At 30.9% G+C, this 20,618-nt stretch overlaps 2 protein-coding genes across 2 annotated transcripts; both read right to left on the bottom strand.

Moving 5' to 3' along the window:
• Nucleotides 1-6,670: 6,670 nt before the first annotated feature.
• Nucleotides 6,671-7,063, bottom strand: LOC107062082 (uncharacterized mitochondrial protein AtMg00810-like). Its single transcript, XM_015312308.1, has one exon. It carries the CDS (start codon nucleotides 7,061-7,063, stop codon nucleotides 6,671-6,673), a length of 393 nt encoding a protein of 130 aa, XP_015167794.1.
• A 9,515-nt stretch (nucleotides 7,064-16,578) lies between these two features.
• On the bottom strand, nucleotides 16,579-17,909 carry LOC102599404 (zinc finger CCCH domain-containing protein 20-like). The gene has a single exon (XM_006355244.2). The coding sequence runs from the start codon at nucleotides 17,834-17,836 to the stop codon at nucleotides 16,784-16,786; it is 1,053 nt and encodes a 350-aa protein (XP_006355306.1). The 5' UTR covers nucleotides 17,837-17,909; the 3' UTR covers nucleotides 16,579-16,783.
• Between the last annotated feature and the right edge of the window lie 2,709 nt (nucleotides 17,910-20,618).

Genomic DNA, 20,618 nt, shown 5'->3' with positions numbered 1-20,618 from the left:
ATTCGGTAATTGGTAGTTAAAAGTAGATATCAAATACCAAATTTTGAAATTTTGGTTCGGTAATTCGGTAAATATTAAATTAAACTTCGATTTGGTACGGTATTCGATAATACCGTATTGAAGTTACAGCTGATTGTATTACAAATTTAATACCATTTCTCCAATCAATTCTATTTTTTATGTGGAGGCACGATATAATAGAGAAGATCAACAAGTAAGAAGACATCAAGAAAAGCAAATTGATACAACTAAAAGACATATGTATTTGGATTGTTTATGCTTATTCTTTAACTTTCTCTTTGGACTTGTACTAATGAGTAATGAATATGTTGATATATGACCTTCATTAAGTAAATAATTTGGTATTCGGGAAATACCGAATACCAAATGGTACTAATGTCTCATACCAAACCCAAACCTGAATACCATAATTCTAAATTTTACTTCTAAATAGCATACCAAATACTAAATTATCGAATCCCAAATTACCAAAAAAATTGATTTGATTTGGTAATTCGATTTTCGGTATTTTATGCCTAGCCCTATAAATACTCAAGAGTTTATAGGATATTTTGAGATTTATTTGATCTCATTAATATTTGTGATTATTTCATGAATTTGCAAAATATTCGAGATGCAGGTAATATAATACCCTTTACATAAACATAAATTAAGGTTTATGGTAGAATAGCCGCCAAGAAACCCTAAAGTACTCATCGTGTAGAATCCTATAAAATTTCAACTCTACAATAACTAAATAAAAATCTATTATTTTTATTTTTATCTTATACAACAAATGCTAAATGTTCTTGGAAAATATTGGTGGTCTTATTTTTTTTTCAGTAAACAAGATAGTATAGTACTAAAAGGATTGTTAATGGTAAAATATTAAGCGGAGAAGAAAGAGAATGATGAATAATAATGAGAAGAAGAAGAAGATAAATTGTCAAATTAACAAAAACTATTACTTGATCTAACCATCTTTATCTGTTCATTATATTATTTGAGATGTTTAATAATATTTATTTAGTTTATAAAATTAATGAATAATTTATTATTTTATGTTTATTTTATTCTTGCTATTAAATACTGTTCATTTTACAATATATAGATGACTTAAATTTAATAAGAGTAATTTGGTAAATTATCCTTATCATTTACTACTTCTTAATCCCTATGTTAAGTCTTTAGTGAACAACTATAATCGAACAAAAGGAATAAATAATACGATCAAACTTTACTATCAGCATTTAAATGGTACAAACGTTAATTAAAATGTCTTAATGAGATCAATTTTAGATCTCTCTTGTGATGGATTGTAACCCTTTTTGGTCAAACAAGCAGCTAACTTGTATGTAAAGCAAATACTCCATTAATGATAACAAGTCATAATTAGTTAAGAGTAGTACTAACACAAATTTATTACCACTAAGCACAACCTGTAAGGACATTAAAATCTAATAATAGTTTCTTGGAATATATTTTTATCAATCACGTACAAACTTGCTCCCTCATTCTAAGACAAACTTTGATATAAATTATGGGCCACATATTTTCGTAGGTAAATCATCACATTTTGTTACATCTTCTCATATTTCTTTTGTGCTTAAAAAGGGTTTTATTTCTCATATGTCATAAGGTCATATTTTTTCTTAATTTTATTTTAGTGACCATACGAAAAAAATGATAAAGGACAAAAAATCAGGATCGGTCGAAGGGGAAGAAATTAAAGTAATAGTTCTCAAGATCGGTGTTTGATATTTATATTGTGGATCTCAATTAATTTGGATTCATGCATTTACAATTTGTTTGGATAATTGTTACCAATTGTATGGCATCGTGTTATTAGTTTAAATGTATAATATTTGTTTTGATTGCTATTTAAATTTTATTGTATCGTATTGTTATTGTTTGATAACGGCACAAATTCTCATTTTGTGTAACGAGCAATTTGTTGGGTTATGAAGGGTGATTAGGGCGTCATGCGGAAGCTTACAATTTGCAAATCATATAGTTGATAAATTAGATAACAAAAACTTATACTAAAAATCAAAATATTATTATATCAAAACTAATATAAAGAAAAACATTGAAACTTTAGAGAGAATAAATCTCCCCATAAACAAGACTCTTAAACGACTACATTGTGGATTTTTTGTTATTATTGTGTTAGAAGAAACAAACCTATATTTATAGAATCCTAAAACATTTCCTACTAGAAAAAAACTAGCTACTCCAAAAACCTTTTCCTAAAAGGAAAGAATAAACCAAATATGAAAGAATATTATATTTTTTCTTTCAGGAAAAGTAAAAATATTTATGGTAATGTTTTGTCTTTTCTTTAAGGAAAAATAAATCTTAAATTATGGTAAGAAAATCAAGGCAAAACCCTAACACAATTTGGTGTAATCAATTGTAAGTTTCTCTTTCAAATTGTATGTATGTGTAATATTATATATATATAGTGATAGAAAACAATCATATTTATCCAAATAATATATTTATTAAAACAATACAATACGATTACAATTAATATACATTGTGAAACAATATGCAACAATCATCCAAACCAGTGTTTTAAAAGGCGGGGGCGTGAGACGAGGCGTTTTATACCGTATGGGGCGAGGCATAATCCCCGAGACACGGGGCGTAAGTCCTATGGTTCTACGGGGCGTAGTCTCATGTATATTCAATTTTTATAGTTTTATTACTAATAAAATAAGCAAAAGTAAGCCTTTTAATGATTTTACAAATATTTTTTTATAAATAATGTATAATATATAGAAATTATATTTTGTTAAGATAAGTATTAATAATCAATAATGAAGAAAAAAAAGTATTTTAATTACTATTTGAGAAATATCATTACATAAATAATAAAAAATATGATTTAAAGCAAAAAAGGTTAAAAAATATAAAAAAACGTCCGGGCCTACGTTTTTACGCCCAGGGATTATGTTTTTATGCTCGAGGCTTACGCCTCAAATTTTAAAACTTACGCCTTTAATTTACGTTCCAAAGCATTTTTGATACGCCCCTCCCCAAAACTTGCCCTGAAACTCGTCCCAAAAATATTTTTGAAAACACTGATCCAAACAATGAAACAAAGTACACCTTAACTATCATTAAAGAGGAAAACACTCTTTACAAAGAAAATATTTTTCGTTCTAAAGTTCAAACCAAGATATTATGTTAAGGAAAGGCCCAATTTTTTTTAATACCTATAATAGACTCAATATTTGTTTTAAAAATATTAAGTATTTAAAAATAGAAACTAATTTTTTTATTAAAAAAAGTATATCATGCATTTTTTATTTTTTAGATTTCAAAACTTGATTATTTTTTTAAAAAAAAAAGCACAAGCATCGAAACAATTATACTGAAATATGAAATACCAACAAAAACAATTAATATCAAGTTGTCAATTCCTTGAATCAAGTTCTATTATTTAAAATCAATGATGTCTTAGAAAATATTAAAATGTTTAGAAGAAAATTATCAACAATATTGTTTTTTTATTATATCTCAAAAAGTTGAAAAACTATATATATATATATATAAAATCTTTTTTTAATATGTTAAAAAACTGACAAGTAAATGAAGACTATATTTTTCATTCTAATGAGATCAAAAGGGGATCACAAGTTGTAACTATAAAATTTACACCATTCGACACTTTCTCGAGGGTTATGAGGAAAATAACACAAACAATTAGCAATTTGGCAGACAAATTTTAAAAAATGCAGTGGTGAAGTAGTTGCAACTTGCAATTTTTGGTGAAGGAAAAAGGTAGTTTCTTCCTCTCATTTTAGTTGTCTGTTTTATGAAAGGCATAGTACATAAACAATACCTTTAACTTGATTTCAGCGAACAATTATGCCCTCTAATTTTGAATGTGCACAAATATGCATTTAAACTTGTATAAAATTAAACAAATAGATGCAAGTGTCCTACATGGCACAATACACGTAGGACGTCATGTAGGACGAATGTGTCCATTTGCTCAATTTTATACAAGTTTAAGTGTTTACTTGTGCACACCCAAAATTAAAGATCATAGTTGCCAACTGGCATCAAGTTAAGGGTCATGTTTATGCATTATGCCTTTTATTAAATCATCAAAGAATTAATCAATTTTTTTCTATATTACTCTTGTAATTAATTCTTTTTAAAAGTATTTATAATTGTTTGTAAAATTTCTAAAAAAGGTTTTAAAGAGTGAATTAATAAAATTATTTTTACATTTATATTTCTTTAATATGCGTTAAAAAAGAGAGAGAAATAATAAACTAATATAGAACGGAGAGCAGAGTAGATGGGAGAACACAAGATTCAAGAAACTCCCACTAACAAATATACTATTTTGAAGGAAATAAAAGTGGCAACGTGATGCAACTTTTTAGGTATTTATGTTTGTCATACATATGCTTGGTTTTCTTGGATTAGCTACTTCAAAAACTAATCCAATTCCATCAACCCTTTTTATCGGCCTTTAAGTTTTATTAAAACAACTCCACATTTATATTTACTAACTATTTATCTCATATGTAAATAAAACTTATAATTACATCATTACTTTTTAAAATTTATTATTCTCACCAACATAAAATTTATTATTACTTTAAATTTGATGAATATAAATGATAAAGTGCGAATTAATTTGATGAATATAAATAAGAACGGAGGGAGTAATATTTTTTTGTTTTTTCATAATTAAAAAAAACTTTCTCTTTTGGCTACATATGAAAATGTTTAAACAATTTAATATGAAAAAAGACAAAATTGGTGATGTATGTTTGATAATCACTATTTTCAATATGATTGATTTTAGTACAAAGCTAATGCACTAAAAATGTGTAATTGCACACAAGTGAAACAAGATATGAATCATTATGATATTGACACACAAGTGAAAATTGTCATAGCTTGTGCAGTATTACATAATTATTTGCGAGAATACCAAAGGAGTGATGAAATATTTATGGTCTATGAGCATGAAAATATAGTTGTGAATGATATTGACCAACAAATGACTTAAAGTAACAATATTGGTTCGTCTTCTCGGTCATATGATCGAGAAATGTAAGTTCAACGTGAGGAGATTGTATGTACTATGTAAGGGAATATATTAAAAACTAGTACATTACAATTCATGTTCAATTTTTTTTATTGAATTAAAGTTTAATCAATTAAAGTTGAGAAAATGGTCAAATGCCCCCCTCAAGCTATGACCGGATTCTCAACTACACACTTATTCTTCACGGGAGTCCTATAACCCCCCCCCCCCCCTAAACTGTTTAAAACTAGAATTATTACCACCCTAAATGTCTGCATGGCAAAGTGAGTGTATTGCACTCTCCTTGAGAGAGTGAAGATAAAAAAAAAAAATTAAAATTTTCCTTTTAATATTTTTTCATAAATATATTTTGTTTAATTTTTTTTAATTTTTTTTTCTTATTTGTTTCTACTTCTAATTTGGTTTCTTCGCCATAGCAACTTAGTAGAGCATCAATGGCAACCATCAAATTATACCACCTCTCACCATTTTGAAATCACCGTCATTATTATATTAATCAATACACCACAAATCGTAGATAATAATTTCATCTCTTTTCTCCACAATCAGGAACTACAGACCCAAAAATTTTCAAATCAAAACAAATTTAAGCTTAATACAGTGACACTCAACTGATTTTCTTCGATTAAAATTTCAATACAAGGAAAATTATTGATCCAATATTCAATACCCAAAAGACCTATGAAAATTTTTGTATGCGCTTGTAATTTTTGGAATTTGATTTCTCTCCGGTTCGAAGCTAGTTCGATGGCGATTTAAAGATTTTTCTTTAAGTTCCAGACAGTCAATTCAATAGATAAATTTTATTTCAGCTTCAAATTGTTAAACACTATGAATTGATCACTGAATTGATCATGAACTTGTGTTCTTAAGCTAAAACAACAGAAGAAGCTTTCACCATTGTTGAGAGAATTTCATATTGTATTGAGAAGAAGATCAAAAATCACAAACTGCAGTATATCAAGTACAATGTTTATATAGTAGTAGTAACCGACTCATACTAACCATAGTTAATTTAATCTAACTGTTAGCCACAATTCTAACAACCTAACTAACTGAAAATGGGAAAATATCTAATTAACTAACTTCTAGTCCAATCAGCAAATGACATGTCACCCTGCATCATCATTCACATGCTCAATACCCCCTTCAAGCTAGGTGGTATGAAGATGTTCTTCATTCCTAGCTTGGAAAGTAGATAAGTGTGTTGAAAACGACCAAGGCCCTTAGTTAATATGTCAGCATGTTGTTCAACAGTAGCCAAGTACTTTGTGTGAATAAGGCCAGTCTAAACCTTTTTCCGAATGAAATGGCAATTTATGTCGATATGTTTTGTCCTCTGATGAAAGACAGGGTTGGCAGCAATATAAAAATCAGCTTTACTGTCATAGTGCAAAGAAATTGGGAAGTGCAACTCAACATTGAGTTCTTTGAACAAACCAATCAGCCAAACAATTTCAGCAACATCTGAGGCTAAACTCTTATACTCAACTTCAACTGAGCTCCTAGAAATAGTTGGTTGTTTCTTGGATTTCCAGGAGATCAAAGAGTCTCCAAACTTAATCATATAACCAATAATAGACCTTCTAGTGTTTATACAAGGCCCCAATCAGCATCACAAAAACCTTGGAGTGAAGCTGAGCTAAAAGAGAACAATAAAACCCCAAGACCTGGAGCTTGTTTGATGTAATTAACCACCCTGAGTGCAGCATCCCAGTGGGATTGCTTAGGAGCATGCATGAACTGGCTTAAACTTTGGACAACAAAGGCAATATCCGGCCTGGTAATAGTCAAATATAACAGTCGACCAACAAGTCTTTGATACTTCCCTGGATCTGCTAAGACAGGATCAGGAGGACCACCAATATGATTATTAAACTCACAAGTTGTAAACTTTTGATTTAGCTCAACAGGTGTGGCAATGGTCTTGGAACCACTCAAACTTGAGTCTGAAATGAGCTCAAGTGCACACTTTCTTTGATTCATGAGAATGCCAGTTGTCTATCTAGCAAATTCAATTCCAAGAAAATATCTAAGGTCTCCTACGTCCTTAATTTTGAAATTGTCACTCAGAACTTGTTTGGCATCATCTATCAAGGTTGTGCTCCTACCTGTGATCAATAAGTCATCAACATATATTAGGACAATCATTATCCCATCTGATGACCTTTTGGTTAGTAAAGAATAGTCTAAATGACTCTGTTTAAAACCAGTTGTGACAAGGGCAGATGTAAGCTTGACATTCCACTGCCTTGAAGCCTGTTTCAGACCATAAAGAGACTTAAGCAACCTGCAAACCTTGAGATCTTGTGTCCCATTTTTAAAACCCTGTGGAAATTGCATATACACCTCTTCATTTAAATCACCTTGTAGAAATGCATTGTAAACAGCCATTTGCTGAATGGACCAACCTCTAATAGCATCCAGAGAAATCACAGTTCTTATCGTCACCATTTTCACAACAGGAGAAAGAGTTTCCTAATAGTCAAGACCTTCACTTTGATTGAACCCTTTAGCTACAAGTCTAGCTTTGAACCCCTCCACTTGTCCATCAGCCCTGTATTTAATTTTGTATACCCATTTACAACTAATAGCTTTCGTACCACTTGGTAAAGGTACAACTGCCCAAGTTCCATTGTCCTCAAGAGCTTGAATTTCATTTTTCATTGCTTGTATCCACCTTGGATCCTGTATTGCCTGATGATATGAAGTTGGTTCTATGTCTGCTGACAATTGGGCCACATAACTTTGATATGTACTAGACAAACCACTACAGTTGATGTTGTTGGCAATAGGATATAAACACGAATGAGCAGACCTACCCCTATTAGCAATCACAAAGTCTTTCTGCCAGATAGGAGGTTTAATGTGTCTGCCTGATGTTTTCCTAGTGGAAACTGCAGCATCATCATTCGCATGCTCAGATGTGAAAGTACATTTTGGGATCTCATCATGGGAAATCTCCACAGAAGGAACCATTGCAGCAGGAACTACTGGAGTGGTAATGTGTGAGTCTATCAAAGGATCAATTACATGATCAGAAACAACTACATGTGGAGACATATCTGCTAACTGTGCAGAATCCAATTATTGATCATTTAAGGGGAAAACCTTATTGCCAGGAACCAAGAATTCATCCTCAACTATGAACTCAGCACTTGGATTGCCATTCTGAAAAGGAAAAATATGTTCCAAAAACTGCACATCTCTACTCACAAAAAAGACTTAGTTGTCAAGTCAAAGTTTGTACCCTTTCTGAGTTGCACTATATCCCATCATAACTGATTTAATATCTCTAGCCCCAAATTTATGCCCTTGATCAAGTTGGTGGCATAACATAAACAACCTAAAGTCCTTATGTTAGAAAGATCAGCCTGTGCATGATATAACATGAAATAGGGGGACTTTTTCCCCAAGACTGTGGATGGAACTCTATTGATTAGAAACACAACAGCTAAAACACATTCACCCCAAAATCTAATAGGCAGAGAACCTTGAAATCTGATAGCCCTAGCAGTCTCAAGGATGTTCCTGTGTCTTCTCTCTACTACTCAATTTTGTTGTGGAGTGTAGGGACAAGAACTTTGGTGTATAATTCCATGATCATCAAACAATTTTCTACATTCTGTGTTAAAAAACTACCACCATTGTCAAACCTCAAGATCTTTATTTTCTTTCCAAACTATATTGCAATCATACGGAAGAAATTCCTAAGAATAGTGATCAGATTTAAGGTGCATTAGGAAAACCCAAGTCCATCTAGAGTGATCATCCACCAAGGTTAGAAAAACTCTCATGTTATTATGTGTGACAGATTTATATGGCCCCCATACATCCATATATATCAAATCAAAACATTGAGAAGCTCTACTACTGCTAGATAGAAAAGGAAACCTAGTTTGTCTTGCCAATGGACATATATCACAATTATTAAACACAGATCATGTCTATTTTTAACTATATCAAGTTTTCTAGGTACTGTCATGGGTATATGGCCCATTCTCTTATGTTAACCGTTTTCACTGCATCATTTAACAGTCAAAGAGTGAATCATGTTGTTTGCATGTCCAATACTTGATCTCATTGTATACAAGCCATCTTCCTCACTACCAATCTCCTTCACCCTTCCAGTGAAGATATCTTGTAGAATAAAGAAATTAGGAAAGAAGGTTGCACAACAATTTAATTCCCTTGTCAATTTGGATACAGACAAGAGATTGAATTGAAATGCTGACATACATAATACATTATGAACTACATCACCTCCATCTAGTTGACAATTTCCAGACTGAGTTATAGCAGAGTCACCATTTGGAAATTGCACTTTGTCTGGATTAGGGACTGTCAGACCAGTGTTCAATAGGGAGTTATTGTTTACCTTATGGCCAGTGGCACCACTATCTACTACCCATTTAGAATGCTTATTAGGCAAAGAATTAGGAGAAACATTATTAGCATTAGTACCTGCTTGAGTGACATTAGAAGCATGTATACCTCCTCCCAGATTACCAGTAGACTCTTGAAGCATAGGTTTATTCAGCATCCTAAGGATTTGATTGTATTGATCCTGAGTGAAATATTGTTCCATCGATGTATTGTTCTGAAGTTGTGTTGGCATTGCACATGTTGCATTAACCTTCCTCTTTCCTTTATAATCTGCAGGATAACCTATCAACTTATAGCAAGTCTCCTTGGTATGACCTTTCATGTTACAATAGCTACATTGCAAGAGCTTATAGCAGGCTTTCTTTGAATGTCCTCTCATGTTGCAGAAATCACAATACACAAAAGAAGTCCTCCTTGATCTATTAGAAGAACTTGTTCCTGAACTACCACCTGAGGACCCTCCACCACTAGAATAGTTAGAGACATTAGTTGAATTTTCATATCTGTAAGAAGACAAAGCTATTGGATCAACGGGAGCACTTCCAGATGAATGTTCACTAGATAACATTCGTTAACTCTCATTCTGAACGATCATGGCTTAACATTGATTTACACCTGGTGGTGGATTCATCAACAAAATTTGGCTGCGAGCTTGACTGTAATTGTCATTCAGTCCCATCAAAAATTGTAACAATTTCTGCCTTAATAGTCCCTCAGTGTAGTCCTTAGACTTGGAGCACTCATATGAAGGAGGTGGGATGATGGAATCGTACTCATCCCACAGATCCTTCAACCTAGAGTAATAGACAGATACATGGGAGACTCCTTGAGTCAATGTAGCAATCGCCTTATGAAGGTGAAAAATCCTTGACATGTTTACTTTATCAAATCTATCCTTCAAATCAGTCCAAATTGTGTGTGCACTTGAACATAAGAGAATGTCTCTAACAAGCTCCTTACTCACATTGTTCATAATCCATGAAATCACCATGGTATTGCATCGATCCCAGTCCTGTTTTTCATAATCAGTTTTGAAGTCTTCACATTTGACCAGCTCATCAATGAAGCCTAATTTGTTCCTTGTAAGCAAGTTCAGTCGCATAGCACGACTCCACAATGTGTAGTTCTCTATTCCTACAAGCTGGATTCCAATCTGGACAGCTCCAGCTACATCAGAAGAAGACAAAAACAGAGGATGATTATGATCTGGTTTAGTCACCATAGCTAATCAACTTTAACGATCTACAACTACGATTGATGAATCTCTCAGTTCTTCACCAACACACTGTGAAAAGAAACTCCTAGATTCACTCACTGTAGTTCTGATACCATGTTAAACACTATGAATTGATCACTGAATTGATCATGAACTTGTGTTCTTAAGCAAAAACAACAGAAGAAGCTTTCACCATTGTTGAGAGAATTTCAAATTGTATTGAGAAGAAGATAAAAAATTACAAACTGCAGTATACCAATTACAATGTTTATATAGTAGTAGTAACCGACTCATACTAACCAGAGTTCTAACAACCTAACTAACTGAAAATGGGAAAATATCTAATTAACTAACTTCTAGTCCAATCAGCAAATGACATGTCACCCTGCATCATCATTCACATGCTCAATACAAATAATACTTCTCAACTGATTTAACAACTTGTAATTTCTTGCAAATCTGAAAAAATGCAGTTCATGTTCTTCATCTTCTTTATATGATTGCTACAAAAATTTGATGCAAAACCACCCTAAATCTTTTTCAAATTGCCTCAAATTTTAGATATAAGCTTATCTCAGCATTTCGATTCTTTTGATTTATTATCCATTCAAAACGGAGCTCGTCTGTGGTAAGTAAACATTATAACTCAAGCTTATAAACTAACTTTAATGGTGGTTTCAAGTTGTACTTCAAAGTTTCAACCTTTAGCTTCGATTTTCAGCCATATGATATTCTTTGAACCATCGACGAACTCAGTTTCTCCTAATTTAAGAATATAGATTCACAAAATTCATATGAATGCTCGTCGATTTTTATGGAGTTCCCACATTCTTCAGATTCAAAAATCGCAGCTATATATAAACTCAATTAACCAATGTTTTCAGCTTCAAACAATTAGCAATCAACATTATAATTAAAAAGTTTCAAGACACAAATCTACAAATTTCAACCTTTTGACCTTCAACATAATTTTTAGAATAATAAATTAAAAAAGAAAAAAAAGTTTTAAATAAAATTTCCAGTTGTCAAACATGTGCATATCACCTGCCAATATAAATGTGGTTGTGACATTTTAAGGGGGTAAATTTTTTAATTTTAAACAGTTTAGGGGGGTGATAGGACTCCCGTGAAGAATAAGTGTGTAGTTGAGAATCTTGTCATAGCTTAAGGGGGTATTTGACCATTTTTTCATTAAAGTTAGATAAAACAATTACTTAAGTGGAGAACAAATAGCTTTGTAATAGTTTATTATGCAATTTTATAAATTTTTATTTATTTGATAAGAAATAAACAATTGGAATTATTTTAATAGTTTTACAACTTATGAAATTCTTATGTTTATTAGATACAACACAAAAATTTCATATCGCATATACAAACAAAACTTCAATTTCATCTCATGATTTTATTTCATGATTTCATATCGCATGGTCAATAGTTTATCTATTGAGTGTGTAATAGCAGCTTTTGAACAACTTGAGGATGTAGTATTTGTTGCCGCAATATATGTCGTTTCAACATCAACTTCAATTTTATTAGTCATTAGTTGTCAATTACTGATACATAATTTAGTATTACATAATACTAATAATAAAGACTTTATCTTTATTTATATTGTTTGTAGTTAATAAGAAAATTTAATATTCCTAAGAAAGTTTTATACTCTTCAAATCAGAATAACCATTCAAAAAGAGTATTTGATAAAGTTTGGAATTTTTTATATTTTTGAACTATATACACAAATTGATTTAATCGGTGAAGTTTTTATATTCTTTAAATTAAAAAAAAAATAGAACGTCAGAAGATTTTAGTCTTCATACACAATACAGATAAAGTATTCAAATAATTTTAAGATTGTTATCCATTAGAAGGTGCTAAATTTGTATTAAATATACGTAAACATAGTAAATAAGATTAGACAAATAATAATAATAGTAAAATCAAGATGAAAGCGTGAAAATCGAACCTACAAAATTCACAGTTTGTTCTTAATGATACTATTCCTCTTAAGCACTCGAGGTTATAGAATATATTCTTACAGAAAAGATCGATTTAATTTAACAAAATAGCAATACCTCAAATTTTGCATGTTGTTGTCCTCACACAACAAGTGTAAATCACACTTGAGTTTTTATTAAAAAAAAAAAGAAGGGAAAAAGGACAAATATATCCCCGAACTATCGTAAATGGTATGCAGATATCATTCGTCATACTTATGGGACATTGGTGCCCCCGCCGTTTAAACACTAGAGCATATATACACTTTATACTAACGGACATACACGTGTCATAATCTTATCCACTGACCCGACATTTATTAAATATCGGATCAACGGATGAGATTACACCACGTGTCCCTATTTAGTCTTCCGTTAGAGTGAAGGGCATATATGTTCTAGTTTTTGGACGACAGGGGCATCAATGTTCCAAAAGTATGACGGAGGGTATCTGCATACCATTTACGATAGTTCAGGGGTATATTTGTTCTTTTTTCCAAAGAAGAATAATAATATTAAAAATTCGTACTCAATTTGTACCTAATATCTCATAAGGAATCAGGTATTTATAGCTAACTAAAAACTACTCCCTCCATTTCATTTTATATGAGGTAGTTTGACTCGGTACAGAGTTTAAGAAAGAAAGAAAACTTAATATAGAAATGTGTCATTTTTTTAAGATTGACTAAAAAGGAAAGTAAGTTACATAAATTGGAACAGAATGAGTAATTAAAAAAAAACAATAGTTTAGAAAAGGTTGCACTAGTTCGAAATTGCGAGAGCAGCGCAACTCAGTTTTGCAATCGATCATTTTTCAAAGTCAAAATCAAAGTCAAAGTCGAGCCAAGTAAGTGACGAAGCTTGTCTTCTTCGATCTCAACCCTTTAATAATTTGAAAAACTATTTCTATATTTAAGCACTTAAAAATTATTTATTCCACCAATATGAAAAATTACTCTTTTAAAAAATAAATTACTTTTTCACTTTTCCTTCATTTTCAACACTTAACTTCTCAATTTAGGCCGCCTCTATACTATAGCATAAAGAAAACAAGTGAAGCGAGAGAAAAAAAGTAAAACCAGCTAAAATAGAGAGATATTTTATTTAGTAAAAGGGGGCGTCACGTTTATGATTTAAGATGAATTATAAATATTAATATTAATATACATATAAATTATTTTATTACAAAATTAAATTAAAATGGACTTAAAAAAGTGTTTAGGATAAAGGAATAATTATTACAAAGTGCCATAGGTAAAAGATTTTGCTCCACATCTTAAAGATTTCAAAAGGATAATAATAAAAAAGTAGCAAGTACAATCTATTTAGAGGGCGTGATAATCAAGGATATAAAATAGTATAATGACACTAAGATGTGATAGCTAAACAAAGGATAAGAACAGCTTTATCACCTCAACCATCCACCTCACCCCTTCTAATCTCTCTTTTCATAAATATAATTACTTAACTCACTCTTTAAGATTTCCTATATTTATGTTTTTCTTTACTTGGATAAGTATTCACACAACTAGAATGGAGGGTGGTTACAAAATTTTATTATTTTTGATAATTTTATGATTTTTATTTTTAGTGTATTTTATATATATATTTTAAAATTTTAAGTCAAAAACATACTTTATCTGAGATAAATTTGATTTAGTGTGGTGAGTAATTGAAAGTAACAATATATTATGTGTAATCTTACAAGTGGAGTCTAGAGAATGTAGAGTTTACGTAGATATTATCCTATCTTGACGAGGTAGAGAGGTTGTTTCCGAAAGACCACTGATTCAAGTACAATAAATTAAAGTATCAAAGTATTTATAATAAAAGGAAATACAATGACAGTGAGTAAAACATGTCAATTAATAAGGAAAGCAGTACAAAGGATCCAGAGAAAAAATATAAGTAACACGATGAAATAATGTGATAATTGAAAATCCAATACATGCGATCAATACTACTATAGACACGATGCTTCCATCAAGCCTAAACCCACCAAAAGCAAGTTTAAGTTGAACTATCTATTAATCTTTTACTCTATTATTTATGACCTTCCAAACCCTCATATATAAAGTCAGGTCGATCAGGACCGACTCAAGAAAATTGGAGGCCTAAAGTCAATCCTTAAAGAGGGGCCCTAATATTTTTATTTAAAATCTACTTTTTAGATGCGGAGTCATTAATTACTATTTTATAATCGATTTGTTTTAGTAATTCCTTTTCAATTGATAATATAACTACTTCATTCAATCTCTCTTGAGACGTTGTTGATATTAGATAAGATTTTATCAATTTTAGTTTCGAAAAACTTCTTTCGGCTAAGGCAACAGTTACAGGAATTGTTAACATTATTCTATAAGCAATATTTTAATTCAGAATTTTTATTATTTTTTAAAAATCTATCAAGGGCTCCTTTTTGAGATTTATTTAATTCTTCAAGTTTTCTCTTTTTCTCTCTTTTTGTAAAAAACCAAAATCATATTTTCTCACTGACATATTTAAATTGAATAATTTTAATAATAACTTAAACAAGAATATATATACTTATGAACTAAGAATATCAACAAAAACAAATTTTCAAGAAAAACTATAAAATAAAGTTAGAATAATAAAACCTGGCTCACGAATTCGATAAGTTGATAAAACAATATTGAAATAGTATTGTGCTCCTTCAATATTATTATAATGATTGCTTGTGGCACTTCTTGAGATTTTGAAGAAGACACCCAAAATCAAATTTTGTTCTTTTGTAACTTTAAGCAACAGTAAATCAAAAAAAAAAGTAGGAGAGAGTTCAATATTGAGAATAAAAATAATAAAATAGAAAATAAAAAAGACGAGTATAAGGTAAATAATAATATAGGGTCAAATTTTTAGGAGATAAATAAGAAAACACAATTTCCCACTTAAGGAAATTATTTCCAATAAATGTTTCATTCCCTAAAAAAAAATGGGAAAACTAACGGTCACTTTGTATTTTTTTAATATACTTATTGTTCCATGTTTTTTTTAAAAATAATTAAAAGTACATATAAATTTTTTTTAAATAATATATATAAGTACTTTAATAAAAATGAGGGACCAAGCGATGACTTTAGTGGCCTAGTGGTTAAGACGATCCTGACATCGATAAGTTGAAGCTAGATAGTCATGTGGATAAGTTGAAGCTACATCATGTCGTATATAAAATGGCTAGAGTTTTAAAAATTGCAAACACAATCAAATTTTCTTAAGCATTGAACTCAATAAACTTTTGAGTTATGGTACTTGTGTGAGACGTCAACAACTAAATATAATTGCTAACAACTTCGGCTTAATCACCTAAAGTCATAAAATTTCAAAAGTAGAAAATAAAAATAGGGGGCAAAATATCCTGATATAGAATCAATTTCAACACCACACCATATACCACCGCACGAATAAGACGTTGATATAACAAGTAAACCTAGAGAATGGAACTATTCTATCATGCCAAAATACATGTCACATCAACCTTATCCTCATATGAATTTATCATATCCCCCTAAATTGACACAAAACATTGAACCACCCACCCACTATTGCCTCTTCCAAAACATACACAAAATCATCAAAACCAAATACAAGCAACTTTACCTAGTAGATCGATCAGGCTCGTGCTGGAGTGATAAGTACCGGATCCGATGAAACTGAACCATGTGAATTCAAATTTATTCAACTCTAATATGTATAACGAATACCGGTGATAATAGAATGATGATTTTTTTTACTCTTTGTAGAAGAAACTCTAAAATCCATCAATCAAGCTGGCATTGTGGTCCATTTCCACTCAAGAACAAAATCTAACTTTTCATTCCTACATGATTGATTCAAGATCATATCAAATGAAGAATTCAAGATTTTAAACACTCAAAACATTATTCAAATCAAGAAACATTAGCAAAAATGGCAAGAAATGAAATACAAATTTGATAATCATATATACATATGCAGCCCCTGGCAATTAAGAACCCTAAATCTTCTTCTTTATGTACAAAATATTCAAAACTTCCCCCTAATACCCAAATAAGCAAACACAAAATAGAGATTAATAGGCTAATCTCTCCAGCCCAAACTACTAACTATTTACAACCAATAACAATAATCTTCAATATTTACAAAAGTCAGAGGCCTCAGATCCGTAAACCCATTACCAATAACCCGAACCCGGATTCCATTCAGCAGTTCGGAAACCCATCCAACATCCGGTGCACCGGAATCATCAAGAGAGTTCTCCATGCTTAGTTTAGCATAAATTCTTGCTCGGAGATCTCTCCCGGATTCTACCCTCTCCATCGCCGGCTCTTCTTCGCAGTGATCGAACACCGACACTCCACTCCGGGTCGGAGTTGTTGGCACACTCATGAATCCGGGTCGGAGTATTGAAGGGCTCCGAGGTGAACCAAACCCAGGTGAACCCATTTGCATACTACGCATACCTCTCACCATCCCAATCTGCATATTACGCATCGATTCCGCCAGCCCACGCGGAGTCATCGGAGGAGATTCAAGCGGCGGAGACGACGAAAACGATTCAAACCCGACCCGACCCGGAGACCCATCAAACGAATCAGACGACTCGTTGAAGCTTCTCGGACTGTTCTGAGGCAAAACACGGAGTTGCTCCGGCGTGTGAGCGAAGAAGCACACGCGCCGGCGGCAGTGGGTCCCATCTTTACAAGGCTGCGTACGATAGCGTGCAGGGTGTAGCCAACACTCAAATACGCCGTGAGCGTACTCACATGCATCACCTTTTTTACACTGACCTTTACGAAAATCAGGACAAGAAGTACCTGAGTAATGATACTTCCTCGGATCCCTCCGGCGAGCTTTCTCACCGGGATGAGCGTACGGACACTCCGTCCAGTCATGTGACCTTCCACGGGCACACTTCCTCACCTTAAACTCATACATCCGGAAGTTATCACATGAAAAAGCATCCACCGGAATATCCAACCCATCAGAGTCAAAAATCACGTCGTTACCATTCGACGGCAGGTAACGCTGCAACGCCGTCAAAGCATCGAAAGCAGAATCAGGGCTAACGGAAAATGGGGAGTAAACATCAACCGTTGGATCATCGGTGACGTCCCAAGGAGGGATTTGGACGGTCGGAGTTGATCGGCCGATCATCATCATTTTTTTGGAGGGTTTTTAGTACTAGTGTTTATCTCTACTGCTTTTTCTTCACCATGGCTTCAGAAGAAGAAGATGGAGGCAGCAATATAAACTGCTTTACTAACCATGGTTAAGAAGTTGGGTTAAACTATGGTTAGATTAAAATATCTACAGTTTAACCCTATCTGGTTTAAAATGGTAAAAATCTAATTAAGAAAAGTAATTAGATATTATCCCACTTGGCCCGGATTACGAGGAGTGGTTCCCAATTTACCTGGACACGTTGCACGGTCTTTTTTTGCCTATTTATTCAAAATTATAATTTATTCAATCTTTTTCCTTTTTCGGCCTAACTCCTTTGCTAATTATTACTACTATTAGGGGTTGTTTGGTACAAAGTATTATAACGCAGGTATTAGTAAAACAGGAATTAGTAATGCATGAGTTGTTTTTATCAAGTGATTGATTTATTACTTCCCACCTAATTTTGGATTTGGATTAAAAATTTTACAAAAGTTTCTTACCAATTATACCCTTGAATTGTTATAGAATTTTCTATTTTATTTAATTGGGCCGAGATAGATAACTATTGGACAATATTATTTTTATAATTGAGAGTCTTATTACTAAATTTTTAGAGCTCGAACTATCAAAATTCAATTGCTTTGAAATTAAATAAGGTTATTACTTTGTTTTTTTTTTCTTTTCATAAATGGTATGTTGCTATAATTACAGTGTCGTTCGACAAAAATCAGGAACACTGAGGATGTTTTCTGTTTTGGTTCCTTTTATGATACATGTTATAATGTGTTATAGACAATTCATTATTTTATTTCTCAGCTTATCCTATTTACAATCCTAGTTATAAATTTTTTTAGAAAGAATAGATGGAATTCCGAATTAGTTAGAAATTCCACTTTAACATTTGAGTCCTTTTTTAATCTAAATAATTAATTTCTTCGTTGGGTCCATAATTTTATTACATACAAAATAATTTCTTCTGCCTTATTATCCTATATTTGAAGTTAAATTTAATTGAGTGATTTATTGATAGAAATATCTAAGTTGAGTGAGTTTATCGACACAAAACAAAGTTCAATGTGACTTTACTTGATAAATTCTCAAAGTTGAGTAATCTTTTGAGCAACAAACAACTCTTTTAAAATAATAAAATTTGTAAGCTAAATTATTTAAATAAATTTACTAATATAAATATAAAATATAAAATCAAAAAAATAAATAAAATGATTAAAATAATTTGAGGGATATTTTTGTCTTTACATAGATAATCTCATGGTATTAAAACCTATGTATTACTAATACCACCAAATGGGAGATATTAGACATGGACCAAAATTCCTACCAAACATAATACTAAATAATACCATACATAATACATGGACTATTTCTTCTAATACTCCCTACCAAACGACCCCTTAGTATTAGGATAGGATAAGGGTAGTTTAGTAGAGTGTATTAGAAGAAATAATTTATATTATTAGTTTTGTGTATTAATAATATTTTATTTGATATATATTTGTTTAGTTATGTATAATTAATGTTTACAGTTATACTCTCTCTATTTCATATTAAGTGAATTATTAGGCATTTTTTTTATTATTCAAAATAATTAAATTGTTCAAAGTTCAAAATAGTTGTTTGAAGTTTTTCCATATATGTCATTTCCTGTAGTGAAGTGTGATACTCCCTCCGTTCACTTTTACTTGTCACACTTTGACTTGACACACTCATTAAAAAAATAATTATTGATATAGGTATTTTATCAAATTATCCCTTTAAATGATGTCTTGAAAAATGATTTGAAAAGTAAGTATTTAATGTTGAGGATAAAACATGGAAAAAATTATTATTTTTTCTTGAGATGTCAAAAGTGACAAGTAAAAATGAAAATATATTTTAGAAATAAGTGACAAGTAAAAATGAATGGAGGAATTATTTTCTTATAGATAGATTGCACTACGTACAAAGTAATATTTATGATTTCACAAAAAAAAAAATGAAAATTATGATTTAAATTATGTCTTTAAATATTTTTCTTAATAAGTATACACTGTCTCACAAATTAAATTAATATAAAATAGAAGGAATACCTTAAAAAAAATCATGATATTAATAATGTAAGGAGAGTAGCATGATTAAAGACCAGTTATCCATATTTGGGAAGGATATTGTACAAATGAATATTTTTAAGAGATATTATGTCACATATATTATTTTTAATATATTAAATAAAATAATGTATAAAAAATAGTTTATGCTTAATATAAACATAACTAATACAAATTTATCAATACTACAATACATTCTATTTAATATTATTTTTATATATCTTATCAAATGATTTAGAAAGGTTTATCTGATATTTACACTATTAAAATAAGTATTTTTATGAGAAAGTCATAAAAACCAGGTATGTTTAGAATGAGATCTTTTAAATATACTCACTGGCAATTTTGATTTTTAAATTTTGTTAAAAGTTAGATTTTTTATTTAGAAATATTTAACAAATTTTAGTTATTAGTTAAATTAATAGGAGTAGTACAAAAAGTAAACGTTTCAGCAGAGCAAGTATTGTTTTTTTTAGACAATAGAGGTGAAAATAATCATTAAACTAACAAAAAAAATAGACATATAAAATTTAAAATATATAATCTTAGAGACCTCTTTTTAGGCTAAATTTTATGATTTTGAATATTATATTCATCTTCTTTGTATTTTCAAATATTAATTTAAAAAGTGTTTCGACACAGAAAAAATTGTTTAGGGATGAAATCTCAAAGAA

The sequence above is a fragment of the Solanum tuberosum genome, unplaced genomic scaffold, assembly GCF_000226075.1.
Source record: "Solanum tuberosum cultivar DM 1-3 516 R44 unplaced genomic scaffold, SolTub_3.0 scf00198, whole genome shotgun sequence".
Classification (NCBI taxonomy): Eukaryota; Viridiplantae; Streptophyta; class Magnoliopsida; order Solanales; family Solanaceae; genus Solanum; species Solanum tuberosum.
Note: the sequence above shows the minus strand (reverse complement) of the source record. Positions and strands in the feature narration are given on the sequence as shown.